Source organism: Macaca thibetana, chromosome 5 (assembly GCF_024542745.1).
Source record: "Macaca thibetana thibetana isolate TM-01 chromosome 5, ASM2454274v1, whole genome shotgun sequence".
Taxonomy (NCBI): Eukaryota; Metazoa; Chordata; class Mammalia; order Primates; family Cercopithecidae; genus Macaca; species Macaca thibetana.
In genome coordinates this window covers 150,470,431-150,489,326 of record NC_065582.1, presented here as the reverse complement: position 1 = coordinate 150,489,326, position 18,896 = coordinate 150,470,431, and the positions used below count along the sequence as shown (strand labels likewise).

General features: G+C 36.7%; 1 protein-coding gene and 1 long non-coding RNA gene across 2 annotated transcripts in view; one reads left to right on the top strand and one right to left on the bottom strand.

The window, feature by feature from the left end:
• The window catches only part of DTHD1 (death domain containing 1), a 70,258-nt gene that overhangs the window by 21,963 nt on the left and 29,399 nt on the right, over nt 1-18,896 (top strand). Inside the window, exons 6-8 of the mRNA XM_050790006.1 lie at nt 5,658-5,822; nt 7,683-7,972; nt 15,789-16,033. Coding sequence (XP_050645963.1) covers nt 5,658-5,822; nt 7,683-7,972; nt 15,789-16,033 — 700 coding nt within the window. The remainder of the gene's footprint in view (nt 1-5,657; nt 5,823-7,682; nt 7,973-15,788; nt 16,034-18,896) is intronic.
• On the bottom strand, nt 11,017-17,800 carry LOC126954501 (uncharacterized). Its single transcript, XR_007725618.1, has 3 exons — nt 17,641-17,800; nt 17,309-17,438; nt 11,017-11,250 (listed from the first exon to the last, which is right to left on the bottom strand). It is a non-coding gene; the product is annotated as an uncharacterized LOC126954501 (long non-coding RNA).

The window sequence follows — 18,896 nt, the reverse complement described above, 5'->3', positions numbered from 1 at the left end:
AAAGAATTTGTATCAAAAAATTCTTTCAAAAGTATGCAAGCCAAAAAAAAAAAAAAAAGTATCAAAAAGCACATTTATCAAGATCTAGTTGTTTTAAACTAGAGATTATTCTAAATTTGTTATTTATAATTGTGGATTTTGTGTATTAAATTTATAATATTTTAGACAGTCTACCTAAGAAGAAAATGACAATTTTATAAATAATGAAATCGCACATACTACATTTTCCTTTGTGCTTATCAGTGAGTGCCGTATTGTCAACACAGGCAAATCTCATTTAATGGAGTGAAATTGTTTCAATGAAACATTGAAGTAAATGCTTACAGAGAAAGTAAGATTTGTTTCATGTGTTAAATTTGGAGGTAGTGTATTTAGAAGTATTTTTAATTCATATGTACTATTTTCTGTAAGAAAACAAGGTTCCCTGTGAATTGGAATGCCAAGTGGGAAATAATTTAGTTTTTAAATACAAAAGAAACTATCCTTGAAAAATTCCCGATAGTGTCTATTTCCTAGTTACAGAAACAAAATATTAAGGTGCATTGGAGCAGATTTTTTAATCTTGTGAAAAATCTTTTGAATGTCGTTTGTGTGGTATTTAGGCAATTTAACTGGGAAATATGTAATTGTGTACTGTTAGGCTTGAGAAAATGCAGACTGGAGGATATATCTATTGTTTTCCCTGCTAGACACCTTATGTTTTGGGAATTGTACCACAATTTCTGCAAATTGCCCTTTCTATCCATGCAGATGCAATGGGAGCTTCTATATTCATTAATATCCCTACGTATAATTAAACACTTGAACCACAAGAGGCTGATTGTAATTCCCTGATGCCTAATAAAAAGGGTAATTTTGGGTGTAGCTCATACCTTAGGATATAAAACTCAGAAGTTGTCAACAACCGTGATTTCTGCTGCTGGAAAAAGAATGATTATTAATAGTACTAGATAAAAAAGGAAAGATGCAGAGAAGAGAAGTAATTAGACAAAGATGATATTCCAATTCCAGACAGAGTTTATATCTGAGGCCCTCCACATTTGTCTCTTTTCCCCATTAACAATCAAGGATTACTATAATTAATTTATTTATAACTAAGTAAAATGAATTTGGGTTTCTGTTACCTGTACCCCAAAGAGTCGTATCCAATACATCTACTTATCTGTATACTCCTTGGTATATGAATCTTATTGTCCCTAGGGATACACAGGCAAATCTACAGAGTGAACAGAGTCTCCTGAGATGAAAGAGATTGAAGTCATCACTCCCTTTTTCTTCCTGAGGTGCAACATTATTGAAACGTTTCTGTTGGATTTAAGTGGATATTCTGCTGTCAGCTGGCAAGAAAAGATAGCATAATAGAGAAAGAAATTTGAATGGATGACTACATTTCAGCCTAGGATGACCTGTGCTCATTTATTGTCCAGAAACTGGATAAAATATAAGACAGTTCCAGCACTGTGAAAATTTCTTTAAAAAAATTACCGTGTGGGCATGTTGGGGGCCAGGGTGCATGGGTCCACTAAGGTACAGTGTCATTGGGAGCTCAAGCTCAGGGTGGAATAACTGAATCACATATAGCATAACAGTGGAAAGAGAGTTTTCTTCTTTTTCCTCACCTTAAAAGCTATTGCCAGAGTAGTGGCACACGTAGGTAAATACACCAAACGAGGGCCCTGCATCAGATCATGGAGGATCTTTTGTTTTCAGTAGCAGTGAGGCAGCAACATCAGCAAAGCAAAGGAGAATGGGACGATACATGAAGACCGAGGACTACTTAGATTATGTAGGGTTTTTTCCTCTGTACAATAATTGTAACTGTGACACCTTGAACTGAGTAAAGCTCCAAGAGTAGATGGACCTACAGTCAGAATGTACAGTTATATCAAGAGAGAACATTTCTCTCAGCTGTGTGGTAGGCACTCAGGTCATTTGAATTGATATCCAACAACCATTACACTGATTACAAATGGTAAAGTTAAGGTACACAATTTGTCATACAATATGTCAAATATTGACATAAATATGGCAATATTTATGACATAATATTAACATAAATATGACATGCTTTAAAATACGTCAAATATTTCACCACTTTAAAGTCAAAAAATCCATGTAAAAATAAAAACTACCAGAAATGTATCTATATATTGTAATATTTGACTTCAGACAATGTGGCTATGTGGACTTTCTTCTTCCCTTTACTTTTCCATTTTAAAGGAATTTTATAATCAACATGAATAACTTAAAATGGGAAAATATTTTAAGTTTTTTGAATACAGCATACCATTTAAAATTAATACTTTAATGAATAATTATAGTTTCCTGAGAAAAAGTTAACCTCAAAACACTGGTGACATTCACTTTTAAATATCTATGCATGATGAATATCACAAAGAAAATATCCCGAAAGTAAAATATAATATAGAATGAGAATTTTGATAGTTTGAATACTTGTCAAGTTCTGTATCATATATTATTTTTTTCCACAGAAAAAGTAGGATGACATTTTAATCAGTAACCTCAGAGAGATTAGTACTGTCTGCGTGAATCCCAAGCAAAATTGGTCATTTTAAAATAAACACATTTAAAAAATAAATTTTTACTATTTTTGGAACTATCACTATGTCAGCATGTTGCCTTTTATGGAGTTTGATGAAGTGCTATTCACTGTCAGACAATACTAGTTGTCAAACTTTGCTAATAACATATATGAAGGAAATAGTTTAGTTGCAGAGCTGTTAACAGCTGCGAGACACAAGTATACCATCAGATTATTTAATTTGAATGTGGACTGTGCCTATTAAAGTTTAAGTTTAATCTTTATATCATTAAGGACTCTTGATTTAAGTGACAGGAAAGCAAATCCGAAGTATTTAAGCAAAAAAGAATTTTTGATATATGTAAATTAAAAATCTGAGGATGTATCTATCTATATATATATTTCTTCAACCAGGAAGAACCTAATCTCTCTTCCTCATCTCTATCTGCTTTCCTCTGTGCCAATTCCATTCTCTGACATGCTTGTTCCTCATTCTGGCAACATAGCTACATCTTTATAAGTCCAAGTTCAGTGGAAAAGAGGAAGCTTTTTCCCTATGAATATGCATAAAAGCCCAGGGCCTGATTCTCACTCCAGATCTATCACAAACTCATCACTGAATGGATCACTGGAACCAGAAGACAGATATAGTGCAGATTAGCCTAGGTTATGGCATGGTAACAAAACTCTCAAATCCCAAGGGTTTAAACGACAATCTTTGCATCTGTCGTGGCCATCAAACGTAGGCTGCTTCTTGGTCATACTTACTCTAGATAGAACAGCCACTGTTCGGTTGCTATGACAGTGGCAGAAGAAAGATCTTTGGCTAGACCCATATTAGCAATTAAGTGCTTGGCCTCAAAGTGACACATATTTTTTTTTCATTCACATCATTTACTGGAACTAGTCACTTGGCCCCATTCAACCACAGAGTCCAGGAAGTGTAACCCTGTCATATATTCAGATCAGGGCGAAATTGGATATTCTGGTGAGGAGCATTAATGAATGACAAATACACTATTTGCCTTAGGTTATATACCCAATGGTCCTAGGATTAGGGACAGCCCCACCACCCTTGGGAGCCTGCCGGTCTCCACAGATAATTTAGGTTTTCGAAAGAAAAAAAAGTGAATGAATGCTATCAGAAAAAAAATTACATTCAAGTCAATTTCTAGTAAATGACCAACATTCTGGATTCAGTGAGAGTGTAACTTCCTGTGTAAATAAATTATTAACTTCCAAGGGTTACAGAATTCACCATATCTGTGGTTATAACCCAGTAGCATAAAAGTAAATGTTATTTTTCCCCTAAGCTCCTAATTTTAATCTAGCTGATCCCCTGAAGTAACCAATACAGAGTAAGAAGTTTTCAGAGTAGACATTTTAAATCAAGTTCAGTTTCTAATCTGAATCCATGGGTCATAGGACACGTCAACCTGTGAAAGTAAGTTGGTTTTTAAGCCTTTAACTCTAGTTCACTTCACAAATGAATATATGAAATTCACATTCTGGTCTCCATTCATATACCATGGCTCTGTCTCTTTGTGGAGTGTAGGTAGCATCATTAGACTAGGTATTTTTCCCCAAAGATGTTCAGTATTAGGGACTTTTCTTCCTTCAATTGTAGGGAACAGATGTTCACTTAAACAAATTCAATAAAATATTTTATTTTGAGGCTACAATAGTGAACCTCTGCTTTTTCTATCTCTAGGACTATATGGATCTCTAGGACTATATGGATCCTCTCCTCTTGATTTTTCTCCTTTTCTCTCTTAGCATCTATTTTTCCTTTCTGAATAATCTTTCTGCTTATTAATTTTCATTGACCAAGGTACCACAGAAATAGGACTGTGATAAGTTACAGTCCCTGGACCACTTAGTCAAATTCCAAAGAAAGATAATCAAATTGGCTGGCCGTTGGAAATTGGTATACTGTTAGTCACATGAGCTGTGGTTGGGGAAAAATATCACATGGCACATACAGCCAATTTCTTTAGGGCCTTTGGGTGGGGCAGGCTACACAAGAAGGAAAATTGTACAAGAAAGTAAATTGGCTGTGCCTACAGTAGAAAGTAGAGTTAGAATATTAATACTACTTACGCTCACTACAATTATAAGTGCTTTACAAATATTAATTCATTTAATCCCATGATGTTGGTACTTGTATTAGTCCATTTTCATGCCACTGATAAAAATACACCCAAGACTTGATAATTTATAAAGAAAAAGAGGTTTAATGGACACAGTTCCATGTGGCTGGGGAGGCCTCACAATCATGGTGGAAGGTGAAAGACACGTCTTACATGGCAGAAGGCGAGAGAGAATGAGAGCCAAGCAAAAGGAGAGACCCCTTATAAAACCATTAGATCTCATGAGACTTACTCACTACCACAAGAACAGTATGGGGGGAAACTGCCCCCATGATTCAATTGTCTCCTACCAGGTCCCTCCCACAACATTTGGGAATTATGGAAGCTACAATTCAAAACGAAATTTGGATAGGGGCACAGCCAAACCATATCAGTACAATTATTATTTTCATATGATAGATAAGAAAACAGATTCAGAGAAATGAAATAATTTGCTCATAGTCATACAGTTCATAAGAGGCAAAGCCACCCAGGCTTTGAAACTGGGCAGTTTTGCTCCTGGGTTTGTGCGCTTACCTTTTTTGCTTTACAACCACTGTTTGCTATTCTAGAGTATCTGGGTTTACATCAGTGAGTTTATTAATGTTTTTGGGTACTCTCTTAAATCTATTTTGCCAGTTTTAAAAAGCTTGTCATTCTCCAAAGCTCATCTCAAATATTAGCATTTTAACTTTGCAGGCTTCCCGAGCCTCTTGCTTCTGCTCCTAAACCACCGTGTACGTTTCTTTAATTATCACACAGGTCACTTTGTGCTGTAATCAGATAATACTGTGTTACTACGTGCTTCTGTAGGACAAGGGTTATATAGTTTGATCTCTGTATTTTTGGTGCAAAGCATAATTACTGGCACATAGTATGTACTTAATGAATTGTTATTAGATCATTCACAATGAAAGAATGAATGCATTAAATAATATTTATACCGTGTAAATTGTACCAATATCTCTTCTGTTACCATCATATAGGACAAAAGGTGCCTCCATAAGAAAACCTGGGAAAAATGCCAGTGAATGTTTGAAATTACTGGGATTCAGAAGCCAAGACAGTGGTTGGTGTGAGCTTGATGATGATGTTGTGAAAACCATACAGAGCGGCTTGATATCAGTTGAATTGAATGAACATTTGCAGAGGTAATACAATAACAAACAATCAAAGTTGATGATACTCTTTTCTGATGGTCATAAATGGAGTTTATAGAAATGGAATAGTAAGATTACATTTTAATTCTTCAAATAGAAATATTAACCGTTCTTTAAAGGATACTTAAAATGCAAACCAGAATTGACACGGATATGCTATCTGTAATTTCATTTATGATAGTTAAACAAGTGCTTTTGGAAAGCACTCATAACTACAGGTTTCTGCTAACTCCAAAATAGTTTTAAAATAGCACCTTCATTTCTGAAATTCCATGGAGATAGTAATTAACTGTTCATATTATGCATATCTTATAACTATGTATAGATAAGCGGAATTTGTTACTTCAGTGCCCTCATTTTGCTTTCTCATTTCCATGTTTTCTACACAGCCCATTATGAGAAGAGTTTTAGACAGATTTAAGGTTCATGAAGGATAGCCACTCATAGAGACGGGTGATCATGTATCTAAAGTATCTAAAGATAGTTTTTATTTCATAATGGGAGGTTTTACATTTATGATTTTCTTGAATCCAGTTTCCTAGGAATAGAGTCTGAGATGAAAAGCAAGTGATTCATTGAAAGAGAGCTCTTGGGTAAATCCTGTAGGGCAAAGGAGGAAGATGGAAAAAACGATGGTTTCAGATGAAGTATTTCTGTAGCCTGACACCCTCTGGGGAGCTCTGCAGTACCAAGGTGGCTGGCTTTGCATCCCCACATTGGTTAGTCCTTGTCTGTGGATGTAGGGCTACTCTGGGTGAGGGCCTCTTTTAGGCCAAATCACTGGAGAAGAATTTGAGAACGGGTATCCCAGTCCAGGGAAAGAGGTCTGTATTAGTTTGTTAAGGCTGCCATAACAATGTACCACACACTGGTGGCTTAAACAACAGAAACTTACTGTTTCACAGTTCTGGAGGCCAGAAGTACAAAATCAAGGTGCTAGCAGGGTTTGTTCTTTCCAAGGGCTGTGAGGGAAGGAGCTGCCCAGGCCTCTCTTCTTGGCTTGTAGATGGCCGTCTTCATGGTCTCAGGGTGTTTTCTCTCTATGCATTTCTATGTGTTGAAATTTCTCTCTTTTATGACACCAGTCATACTGGATTAGAGAAGACCCTAATGACTTCACCTTAACCTGATTAGCTCTGTAAAGTCCCTATCTCCAAATAAGGTCCCATTCTGAGGTACCAGGGGATACTACTTCAACACGTGAAGGTGTATGTGTGCAGAGACGGTGATACATAATGCAGTCCCTACCAAGGTCCATCCTAACGATCCTTCCCACCTACACAGAGATGCATATTTCAATCCCCATTTAATTATGGTATATATTCTGCATCCTATGGAGAGTCAATAAATTATTGTGTTCATCTCTCTCTTCTATATTTTAAATATGCTCTTTTGTAATTCTAATTAAAATATAACTTAAAATATGCTGCCATGTTTAGAGCTGAGCTGAGACTGTATGACTTCTTCATTTAAGAACATGTTTTAGAATTTAGTTTGATTTGAGCTGGTTTCTTTTTTATCTCTTTCTCTTTTTTTTACAGAGATTGAGTTTTGCCATGTTGCTCAGGCTGGTGTTGAACTTCTAGGCTCAAAAGATCCACCCTCCATGGCCTCCCAAAGTGCTGGGATGCCTCCCAAGTGACGTGAGCCACGGTGCCCAGCCTGAGCCGGTTTCTTGATGGCCAAGAGTTTCTTTACAATCATTAATGAATCTAACTTGTTGGCCTTGAGAATACTTGATTTTAAAAGACGTCTGTTTGATAATGGCTCTTTGCTTGGGTGTTATTAGGTATCAGTGATGTTCTTGATGCTGCGTTTTTCCCTCGGGTCTCACCTCTTTCTTCCATGCAGGTTTATTGTACTTCACCTCTCTTCCACCATGGACAATAGTCATTTGGTTACTTTTGTGAAATCTTTAGAGGAAGCCATGCTCAGCACCACTGCCTGCATAGTGCTGTCTCACCAGAAGGACAATCCACATAGAATAGCTGTTTTAGTGGTGCCTCCCAAAGATTTAAGCCAGGCACTTAAGAACCTGCGCTTGGAAGGGTTTGGGGGACCTCCAGAGCCATCTCGTCATTTCCAAGTTCGAGAAGGAGAACAACTTCTTTTAAGATTTACTGGAAACATATTTGCTTCAAGTACGTATAAAGAAATCTTTTTATATATTTTATGGGCTATAAGCCACAAGCTCTTCAAAAGAGTTTGCTAAACTTGTGTTACTAAGGAAACCTTCAGAGGATTGACGAGAGACTTTAGGAAGTAGGAAGAGAAAAAGACTTATGTATTATACTTCTTCCATTCCCATTTCTTTATTTTCTACTTAGGCAATGCATGTTCCTTTATAGGAAGATTCTAAGTGATACTTTTTAGAAACAGCCTTTTCCACAGTTACTATCTGAATCCAAACTAGGATCATATCTTTCCTACGACAGTAAAGTTGCCTTCTAAGTGCTTCCATTATTGGCCGTATGAAATCAATTACCATGTGGTAATAAGAGTGATCATTTAAAAACATAAATCATACTATATTATACCAGTGATTACAACCTTATTTTTACCTCCTATTCTATCTAAAATAATATCCAAACTCTTTAAGATGTTTTATAAAATAATATCCAAACTCTTTAAGATGTTTTACAAAGAATCTAACCTGGGCATCAGTGGACTCCCAAAAGATATGTGAATAGATCTATATTTCAGTATAATTGCCATATTTTTAATTCCATGTATTTTATTTTATATTTTTCAAAGACTACTCTGAGAATCAATGGGAAGTTTTCACCAAACTCTAAAGGAGTCTATGACAAAAAAGAAATTAGGAATACTTGATCTAGGCTGGGTGCATGGCTCACCCCTGTAATCCCAGAACTTTGGGAGGCTGAGGCAGGCAAATCACTTGAGGTCAGGTGTTCAAGACTGGCCTGGTCAACATAGTGAAACTTCGTCTCTACTCAGTTAAAAAAAAATTAGTCTGGTGTGGTGGCCAGTGCCTGTAATCCCAGCTGCTGGGAGGCTGAGGCAGGAGAATCACTTGAAACTGGGAGGCAGAGGTTGCAGGTTGCAGTGAGCTGAGATCATCTAAATGACGTATGTACCTTGCTTACTTCTTTTACCGTATTTCTCTAGTGCTATTTTTGTTTTCACTCTAAATCTTATCACAATTTGAAATTATTTAATTAACTTATTTACTTTTTGTTCATATAGTTATGCTATGTCCTTTACCCTTCACCAGAATGAAAACTTCATGAGGGCAGTGACCATGTCTTTCTTGTTAATACATCCTCCGAGCCTAACATAGGAACTGGTATATCCAAAGCTTTTTTTTTTCTTTACAAAATGCTTTATTTTTGATATCAATCCAACTAAACATTGATACAAGTAATGTATTACCAGTTATTGTACACCGTAATCAAATACACTGAAGAAATATCATTGACTGATAAACAAACTATCACCTTCATTTTCTTCTGTACAATGTTTGATAGACTTATATCTAGAGAGTGATTTCAACAATGAGTTTTTCAGCCCTTGTAGTCTCCAGTGTCTATTGTTGCCATCTTCATGTCCATGTGCATCTAAGTTTAGCTCCCACTTATAAGAACATGTAGTATTAGGTTTTATGTTTCTGCATTAATTTGCTTAGGATGATGGCTTCTAGTTGCATCCATTTTGTTGCAAAGGACATAATTTTGTTCTTTTTTGTGGCTGCATGCTATTCCATGGTGTATATATACCACATTTTCTTGATCCAGTCCACTGTTGACGGGCACCTAGCTTGATTCTATGGCTTTGCTATTGTAAATAGTGCTGCAATGAACATGCAAGTACTTTTGATAAGTGTGTAGTGAATGAATGATTATATAACAGTGATGAGGAAAGCAAGCAGGATGAATATGAGAGGTGGCAGGAGAGATTAGAGAAGTGAATGAATAGATGAGACTAAAGCGGCCAAAGGAAAGAGATGAAGAGAAAGAGAAAAGGAAGAAAAAGAACATGAAGAGAAAACAGCTTTGTGGGAATAGAAAGCAAACGTTCTTTGAAAGAGTTGCCATCACAACAATTTCTTTTTCATTAAGTCAACACCTTCCTCTTTCTAACTGCTTGCCCTGCGGTGAAATAGAGTCTAACAGGTGTGTGTATAAAAATGAGGTGAGAGGGAAAATTCAGGACAGATTTTATGAAGATTTCTGGCTCTGGAGGCTTTCTACATTGACTTGAGGGGATGTGCTCTGTTTGTTTATAAATTAATATGGATCCCATTTATTTCATTATGCCTATTTTCTCTCTGATTCAAGAAATAGCTCCAACCTCATTGGTTCTTTTTTGCTTCAAAGAAGGGACAAGGCTTGAAGCTGATGCTGCTCTCCCCCCTTTTTTGATATCTCAGGAATAAGTGAGACCTAAAATGTCCGAATTTTAAGTGTCTATTCTACTCTCACATACAGGATTTCAGCATCTGAACCAGCTGACAGGACTTAGTGAGCAAGTGACAAAGATGGCAGAGAAGGGGGCAGGGAAGAGAGAGGAGAGAGAGGAAGGAAGGGTGGAAGGGGCCCCTTCCTACTTGGCTTCCGGAGCAGAAACCACAGCGTCCACCCTGGAGAAATCTCTCTAATGAGATATAGTACTAACCAGAAGTGTCCCACCCAAACTAATGATGCAAATGATTTTCCTGTAATACTGTGGACAGCAGCTGTGTTTACCAACCACCCTAAACAGGAGCGCATTACTGTTCTACTCACAAGCAGTGGTACTGAATATCCCACTGCCTGCTGTGGAGACCGGGGAGCACCTGCTAAACCAAGAGCATCCAAGGCAGCCGGCACCTGAGCAATTCCTCCGTATAAGGGATGGGGAAGAGTTCGTCTTCATTCAAGGAAAACGAGTCAGGCAGGATACCCAAATCCTAGGTTTGCTTTTCCTAGGGAGACAGGCTCAGATCTGGAGCCTCACTGGGTTTTTCTCTGCCTAAGAGGGACAAGATCCTCAGTAAACAATTGATACCTCATCCTGGTAAAAGAATTGATCCATCCTTTTATCAGGGCCTAGAATAGTCTCTGTGAATCTCAAAGAGATAAAGCTAGAGATTCTCTGCCTGGAGGATTCTCCTCGCCCTCCCCACCCCCAGCCTCACCCCCAGTTCTCTCCTACTGTATCTTCAGGTCTCACCTTAAAGATCATGTTCTGAGAAGCTTTCTCTGTCCTTCCTGATTATGTCAGAACTTATTTTATTTTTTAATAGTTCTATTATACTTTTGTAGATCCTCCTTTTTTCTTTTGTGGCCTTTGTCACATGCAATTTTCTATTCATTCGTTTAATTGTTTGATCAATTCCAGTTTCTCCTACCACAGTCCCATCCGTGGAGGCACTGTCCTGTTGGTGGTCAGCATTCAGTCCCCACACCTAGGAAAGAGTCTGACAGTTAGAAGAAACTCAGTATTTGTTGAAAGAAATGAAGACTAAAGTTTAGAAAAAAACATTATAATATTAAGTGCAATTAAAAGTATTTAAAACTTTAATTAATAAATTTAGATTATTGCCCTTTGAAAATGCCAAAATCTCTCTATTTACTTATAGAGAATATGAGTGGCTTTTCAGTGAAGGTCACACGACATGGACTATATTTCTATCTCTAATAGGAAGGAAGATGGATAGGTGTGTCCTTTGGTTTTTATAATGGTTTTTGGCATTCTTCTGGACACAAGTTACAGCAAGCTTTCATTCTCTAGGTGAGAGTTGTCAGTTTAGCACTTGGATTATTGCAAGATAACCAAGCCCCCACTGCACACAAAATCCAGAAAGTGCCAGAAAGTATTTTAATATGATTTTATATAATGGCAACATAGCATCACCCATAACATCTAGTAATGCCCTGTGAGGTCTGTCTTTTAAAGTTGCCCTGAATGCCCTTTGGCCTAGGGCAGTGATTTTCCTAGATATTCTATGGGATGTATCTCTACATGTATCTGTACACCTATATAATAACCATTCTTTAATTTGCTAAACAAAAATTTGTTGACCTTATGTATATTAAAGTCTAATGAAGAAAGACAGAGAATAAGCAAATAAGTAAATAAAATGCATAGCTTAATTTGGGCTGAAAAGTGAATTATAGAAGAATAAAGAAGGGAAAGGATAGGGGGATCTTAAGGGATGGCAGTTTTATCTTAGGGAAGACCATTCTGGGAAGGTGACATTTAAAAAAAAGAAGTTTCTAAGAGGGTGAGGAAGCAAGCCATAATCCTATCTCAGGGGAGTTTATCCCAGGCAGAGGGATTGCCAATGCCAGTGAACTCGGTGGAAACCTGCCTTGTGTGTGTGGGGAACAGTGGGAGCTTGAGATGGCTGGATCAGAGGGAGTGAGCACAGGTTGTGGGAGATGAGGTGAGAACTGATCATGCCTTGTAGGCATTGGAAAGACGGCCTTTTCTGCTGAGTGACTTGGGGAAACATGAAGGCTTTTCAACAGAGAAGTGATCTGAGTTAGATTACAACTGCATTGAGAATAGGCTTTAGAGCAAGAGGAGAAGCAGGGAGATTACTGTTTAATTGCAGTAAACCAGGCAAAAGATGGCATGGCTTAGAGGTAGAGCTGGTGGAGAATGGGTTAGAATATAGAAATACACTGAGCCAGTGGTTCTCATAGGGTTTTTCTGGTTTCCTGGACTGCTAGCCCTTTCAATTTTTTTATCTGACTTTTCTGAGCAAAAACATTTATTCTTACATTTGTATTTTCTATGGCATCAATGAAAAATATTTAATGCCCATTATAGAGAAGAAAATATATTACTATAAGGGACAGCAGATAATCCACAAAATATAAGTAAATTCTCGAACTTTTTACATGACAGGTATTTACTAAATAGCTACTATCTCAAGACACTTCTAGGGGACTATATACGTAAGATATTGAGAAGAAGAAAAAGATTCTCAGAAGGTCAACTAGTGCTTGATTTTATACTTTGGGTATGGAATGAATGAGTTTTTCTTTTATTTCTCCTTTAAATATGCCAGTGAGGGAGAAAAAAACAGAGTACTGCAATTTCTTCATGCCACTGCTATTTTTTTGGATCTATTCTTTTGTTCAGGGACCAGACGTCTTTAAAATATAATATTATGCCTTAACAACGATGAAACTCCAACTTTAAAAAATTACAGAATGGTTTCTGTTTACAACATGAAGATTTTGCTATTTACTATTAGTAAATCCTCAATAATTTCATCCCTACTTCATATATAAATGTGATCTTTAGAGAGTTTCCCTAGAGATCTTTAGTTTTAAAAATTGGTAAATGTTTTAGGTCTCAGTTGAACCAGAGTGGCTATGCCTCACCCTCAATCCTTATATCCTCTGTATAAATCATTTCTTATGAATAATTGTGCACCCAACAGAGAGTATAATGTCTTTCAAGGGGTAGAAGGGGAAATTTACTAATTTGTATTCCACAGGGACCAAAGTAGTAAAATTTTTCTTGATAGCACTCTAGTAGTATAGAAGCAGAAGTTAGCCAGGTGTCACTCCAGTGAGCTGGAAACTCCAATTTACCTAATTTACTATTTAGATAACATTTAAATTACCCCAAATAATCCACTTTATTATTTATTTATTTATTTATTTATTTTTATTTATTTATTTTTTAACCAAAGTGAGACTCTCTTAAGAAGACAAACCCTGGCTAGTCATTCGTCTCCTAGGAATCTGTTTTTTTGTTTTTTGTTTTTTGTTTTCTCTAAGTAGCCAGGTTGCCTCTCAAATATAAAGTTTTGCAAAGGGATCTACTTCTACACCTTCTGTAATCTGGAGTTATTCTATTTCTAGATTTAACTGAGCTTTAGAAAAATCACCAAAATGACCTCAAGCAGTCAGGACCGGGGGAAGGGTCCTGGTATCATCTACATCTCTCACTGAAGTCTTTGTTCCCTGGGCAAAACGGAACGTTTTCCGTGAGAGAAAACTCTGGGCAGTCAACTGTATGTTGACTTACAGTAGACAAAGGAAGTTTCCATGTAGACATGAAAGCTAAATCTTGGCCAGATGTGGTGGTTCATGCCTGTAATCCCAGCACTTTGGGAGGCCGAGGAGGGTGGATTGCTTGCCTTCAGGAGAGTTCGAGACCAGCCTGGGCATCATGGTGAAACCCTGTCTCTATGAAAAAAAAAAAAAAAAAAACAGCCAGGCATGGTGGCACACATCTATAGTCCCAGCTGCTTGGGAGGCTGAGGTGGGAGGATAACTTGAACTTGGGAGGTGGAGGGTTTAGTGAGCTGAGATTGTGCCACTGTGGAGCTGTGTCATTCCAGCCCGGGTGACAGAGTGAGGCTCAGTCTCAAAAAGAGAAAAAAAAAAGCTTCATCTTGACATTTCTTTAAAAAAACTGAGTTTTTTTTTGTTTTTGGTTTTGATTTTGGTTTTGTTTTTTTTGTGTGTGCAAATTCAAAATAGTGCAAGAATCCTGCCTTTTATCATTTGGTATCATTGCTGTCATTTATTGAGCACTTACTGTGTGCCAGGTCCGGTGATAATTATTTTATCCATATTTTCTCATTTCATTTCCTAAACAATCCTAGGAGTTAAGCTTTATTTCTCCTGTTTTAAGGGTAAGGAAGCTAAGGGAAGCTAAGGGAAGCTAAGGAAGGGTAAGGAAGCTAAGGGAAGTCTCTAAAAAGCTCAGAGATCTGAAAAACAATGGACAAATATTAACAGATAAATATTACAGAATACACAAATCAGAGAGGCTGGACTTGAACCTAGATTGATACATCCAAGGCATATTATCTTAAATGCTACATTATAGCTTCCTACAAGTTTTACAAATTTTGATGCAGACATATATTGCCTTAGGAAACATGGTAGTGTTTATTCTGCTGTTGAAATAGCAAGGTAAAATATTCTGATTGTCATGGTAAAACCCCAATGAGTGAAATGTTATGTTCACAAAAACTTTAGAATTTTCAGTAAGGAGTTGATAAAACATTTGTATATTATCATTTTAGGAGAATCCGTCAGGTTTTCATAGAAATTTCAGTAACACAAATTCAATAACTATCACACCTGAAAGTTCTAGATCAACACTGTCCATTTTCACAATTGTGGAAATGTTTTACATCTGTGCTATTCATTATGGTAGCCTTTATGCTTATGCTGTCACTGAGACTTTTAAATGTAGGTAGACTGAGGAGTTAAATTTAATTATATTTACTGTTCATTAATTTTCATTTAAATTTAAATTGCCACATGTTATAGGAGAGTGCAGTTCTGGAACATCTATTGTGAGGTCGCAATATGAATAGTTAGGGGAAAGGAGAAAGATAATTCTCAACGGGTGAAAATAATTTTCTAAATGTTGCAAAAGCTGAATATTTCTAGTAGTTTCTGGTTATATCAAAATGAAATAGAGAAACAAAAGCTAAAGATTATTTGGTTTAGAAGCAGCCAGAGAGCACCTGGCCCAACAACCGATGAGAAATCCTTTGAGCAATCCACATGGTCTCTGCCTATTGTTCCTTTGTCAGTTATGTTTTGACAAAAGATAATGATACACAAAAGTTTTAGTCATATTTTTAAAGTAAAATAATTATTTGGATTTTTAAAAATTAAGTAACACAAAGTGATACATCTTTTTGTTGTTGTTGTTGTTTTTAAATTAATTGATTTATTTTTTTTGAGACGGAGTCTCCTTCTGGAGCCTGGGCTGAAGTACAGTGGTGCGATCTCTGCTCACTGCAAGCTCCGCCTCCCGGGTTCACGCCCTTCTCCTGCCTCAGTCTCCCCAGTAGCTGGGACTACAGGCGCCTGCCACCACGCCCGGCTAATTTTTTTGTATTTTTAATGGAGACGGGGTTTCACCATGTTAGCCAGGATGGTCTTGATCTCCTGACCTCGTGATCCGCCCGCCTCGGCCTCCCAAAGTGAGATATCTTAATGGTAATAAATGCATTTTACTTCTATTTAGGTAATGGGAAAGATTATGGAAAAGACTACACACTTATTTTTCACTTGCAAAGAAAACCTAGGCTGGAACTCCAAATCAAAGAAGTGGACGAATTTGGAAACTATAGCTGCCCTCATTATAAAGGCACCATTGTCGTTTATAAAGTACCTAAAGGAAAGATAGTCCCCAACTTGAATCAATCTCTCGTAATTAATGAAAACCATTCTCAGTTGCCAATTTGCAAATTACCATTGAAATTGCCAAAGGTGAGTTATTTTACTTTTCTAATTATTACATTTTGTTACTTATTTAAAATTCTGTAACAATCAGTTTTGCAGGCATAGAGACACACACAGTTAAAAGAAAAGGTAAGAATAGAGTTAATAAAGAAGGAGTAGGTAGGTCCAATTTTAGAGCATCAGAAAACGTGTTAGGATTTCTCCTTTTATTCGTATCAGCCTTTCTAACAAGAATGCTTCAGATTGGTCTGGTCCTCACAGTATGTTGTTGCTAACTATGAAAATAATGTCATTCATTTTCTGTAACTGCCTCTGAGTCACTGGAAAATCATTTATGAAAAAAAATGCATTTCAGAGCACATCATTTTAAGGAAAAGTCATGGTGAAGAGCAAAATGACCTCAAAATATTTACATTGAAACTTACCATATTCTGCGTGTTTGTTTCATGAGTTATACTTGCCTAAAATTCTTACTCATGTCAGAAAGTAGGATTAAATTATTTCTTTGAATATGTGTAACACACAAATAAATACATTTTATTGCTGTATATTACAATTTCTTTCAGTGAAACAGGACTTGTTGAATCTAAACTACATTTTTAATAAGAAATATAACTGAAAAATTTACTTCATTAATCTTGAGGTAAAAACAAACTTCTTATTCTTTAAAGAAAGCTAAAATCACTTTCCCATGTTTATATTTTTTGTGTGTATGACTAGCAGAAATGTGTTTACCATGTGGTTAGATTTTGTTCTGATTTAAAATAAATCATTAAAGTAATTTAGCAAATATTAATATTGAACTTCTGAAATAGGGGATGTGCTGCGCTAGGCTTTGTGATAAATACAGAGCTGTAAAGGATAATACATGCCCTAAAGCTGTGTTGTTCTGAATGGTCACTACTGCCCATATGTGGCTATGGAGCACTTGAAATATGGCTAGTCTAAACTGAGATGGGCAGTGAGTTTAAGATAACCGCATTTCAAAGACTCAGTAATATATATATGATCTCATTAATAATTTGTTTATATTGACTGCATGATAAATTTATATTTTGGTTATACTAGGTTATATAAAATATATAAAAATTAACTTCCTCTTATTTTTTAAAACATTTTAGTTACTATTAATAGAATATTTTAAATTATATATGTATCTCAAATTATATTTCTATGGAATAGTGCTTCTGTAAATGAATTTATAATCCAGTGAACAAGTACACAAAACATATACACAAAATTACGTTGTAAGATAGTAACTGATTGAAGTTATATTTAGATGATATAAGCAGTGGTACTAACAGTTGGTACTAGATGGTATTAATAGTTGTTCAGAGAAGGGAAATGGCTTTTCCACAATCTGTAACCAGTAGAAGTTTGTGGTATTTGTGGCATTTTATCTGAACTTTGTAAGTTGGTGGAAATTCAGCCACTGGAAATGAAGAAAAAAGGCAAGTTAGGGGGAGAAAATACAGTGCATTTGACTGGGGTGGTAAGCATAGCTTAGCAGGAAATCACAAGCTGTGTAATAACCATTGTAATAATGTCTAATATGCCAAAGGCCTTTCAAATACTTTACATGCATTGTATCACTAAACCCTCACAAAAGTCCTACGATACATAATTGTTCTTACTTTGTGGGAAACTGACGCACAGACATTTTAGGCAACTTGCCCAGGTTCTTATGGCTAAGTAAATGGCAGAGCTAAAATTCAGACCCAAGAAATCTGCTTCCTGTGTGTTGAATGGCTATGATGCTGTCACTTTGTTAGCACATAAAGCTAGGATTACTAGTCAAAGATACAAGATGGATTTTAGGGCATCTAGGTTCACATTTGATGTATGATGTCTGTGCTATGCTTTACTATAGAGATAATATTAGAAATATTTAACAAATGATATGACCTGAATACCAACCAGTGAACTTGAAAGCAGCCCTCAGTAGGTTCCTGGTGACATTAACTTTACTTGCTGTTTTTGAGGAGATCCCGGGGTCCCTGGTAAGTACGCATAAGTAGAGGAATTGATTAAGCCATTGATACTGAAAATGATACTTTCATGATAGTATAGCCAAACTGGTGTACATCTACTATCAGTTTTGCTTCTGTGCGTTTTCATTTCCACTGTAAGACTTTGCACCATATGGCCGTTACCTATGCATGCGGCATTTTTCCCTGAGATAGTCCCATAACTGCTTCTTTATCATTCAGGCCTCAGCTCAGATGTCACTTGTTATTCTTATTCCCTTATCTCCCAATCTGAAGTCACTTTTTTAACTTGTCACCCTTTCTCGATTTACTTCCTAACACCCATCATTGATTTTTTTAGATTTATTTGTTCATATAATTTCTATTTTTCTTTGCTTCTTTAAAAAGCAAACTCTGTGAATGAAGGATCCTGTCTATTCTATCCAGGTTCCTTCTTCTGTGATTAGAAAAGTGCCTGGCACATAGCAGTCACCCTAAATATCTATGACTTGATGAATAAGGGGAGGTCTATAGTTTTCTCTCCAGATTCTAAAAGTTTAAGAACTATTGACTTGAAGGAATACTCAAATTCTCTCTGTTCCATAGTTTAGAGCTTGATTCTACAAACTCTTAACTGGCACACTAAGGCATCGATGTGGATCAACATGAAGATCTGGAGTGGAGAGGGGTACATAAGGGCTGCTCTCCAGGCAGCTCAGCCGGCACATTACTTCCAGCGAGCACCATGTTGCTGTGCTTCCATGAGAGGATGAAAAGGAGACAAGCCAGGGGTGGTTGGAATTCTCTGGCGAGAGGGGGTAAGGGCCTTACTGAGATGACGGCAGACCATGGAAAGAAGGGCCCTTATGTCAGAGAGGACAGACGTGAAGTCCCAAAATGTGACAGGAATTCAGCTTTCACTT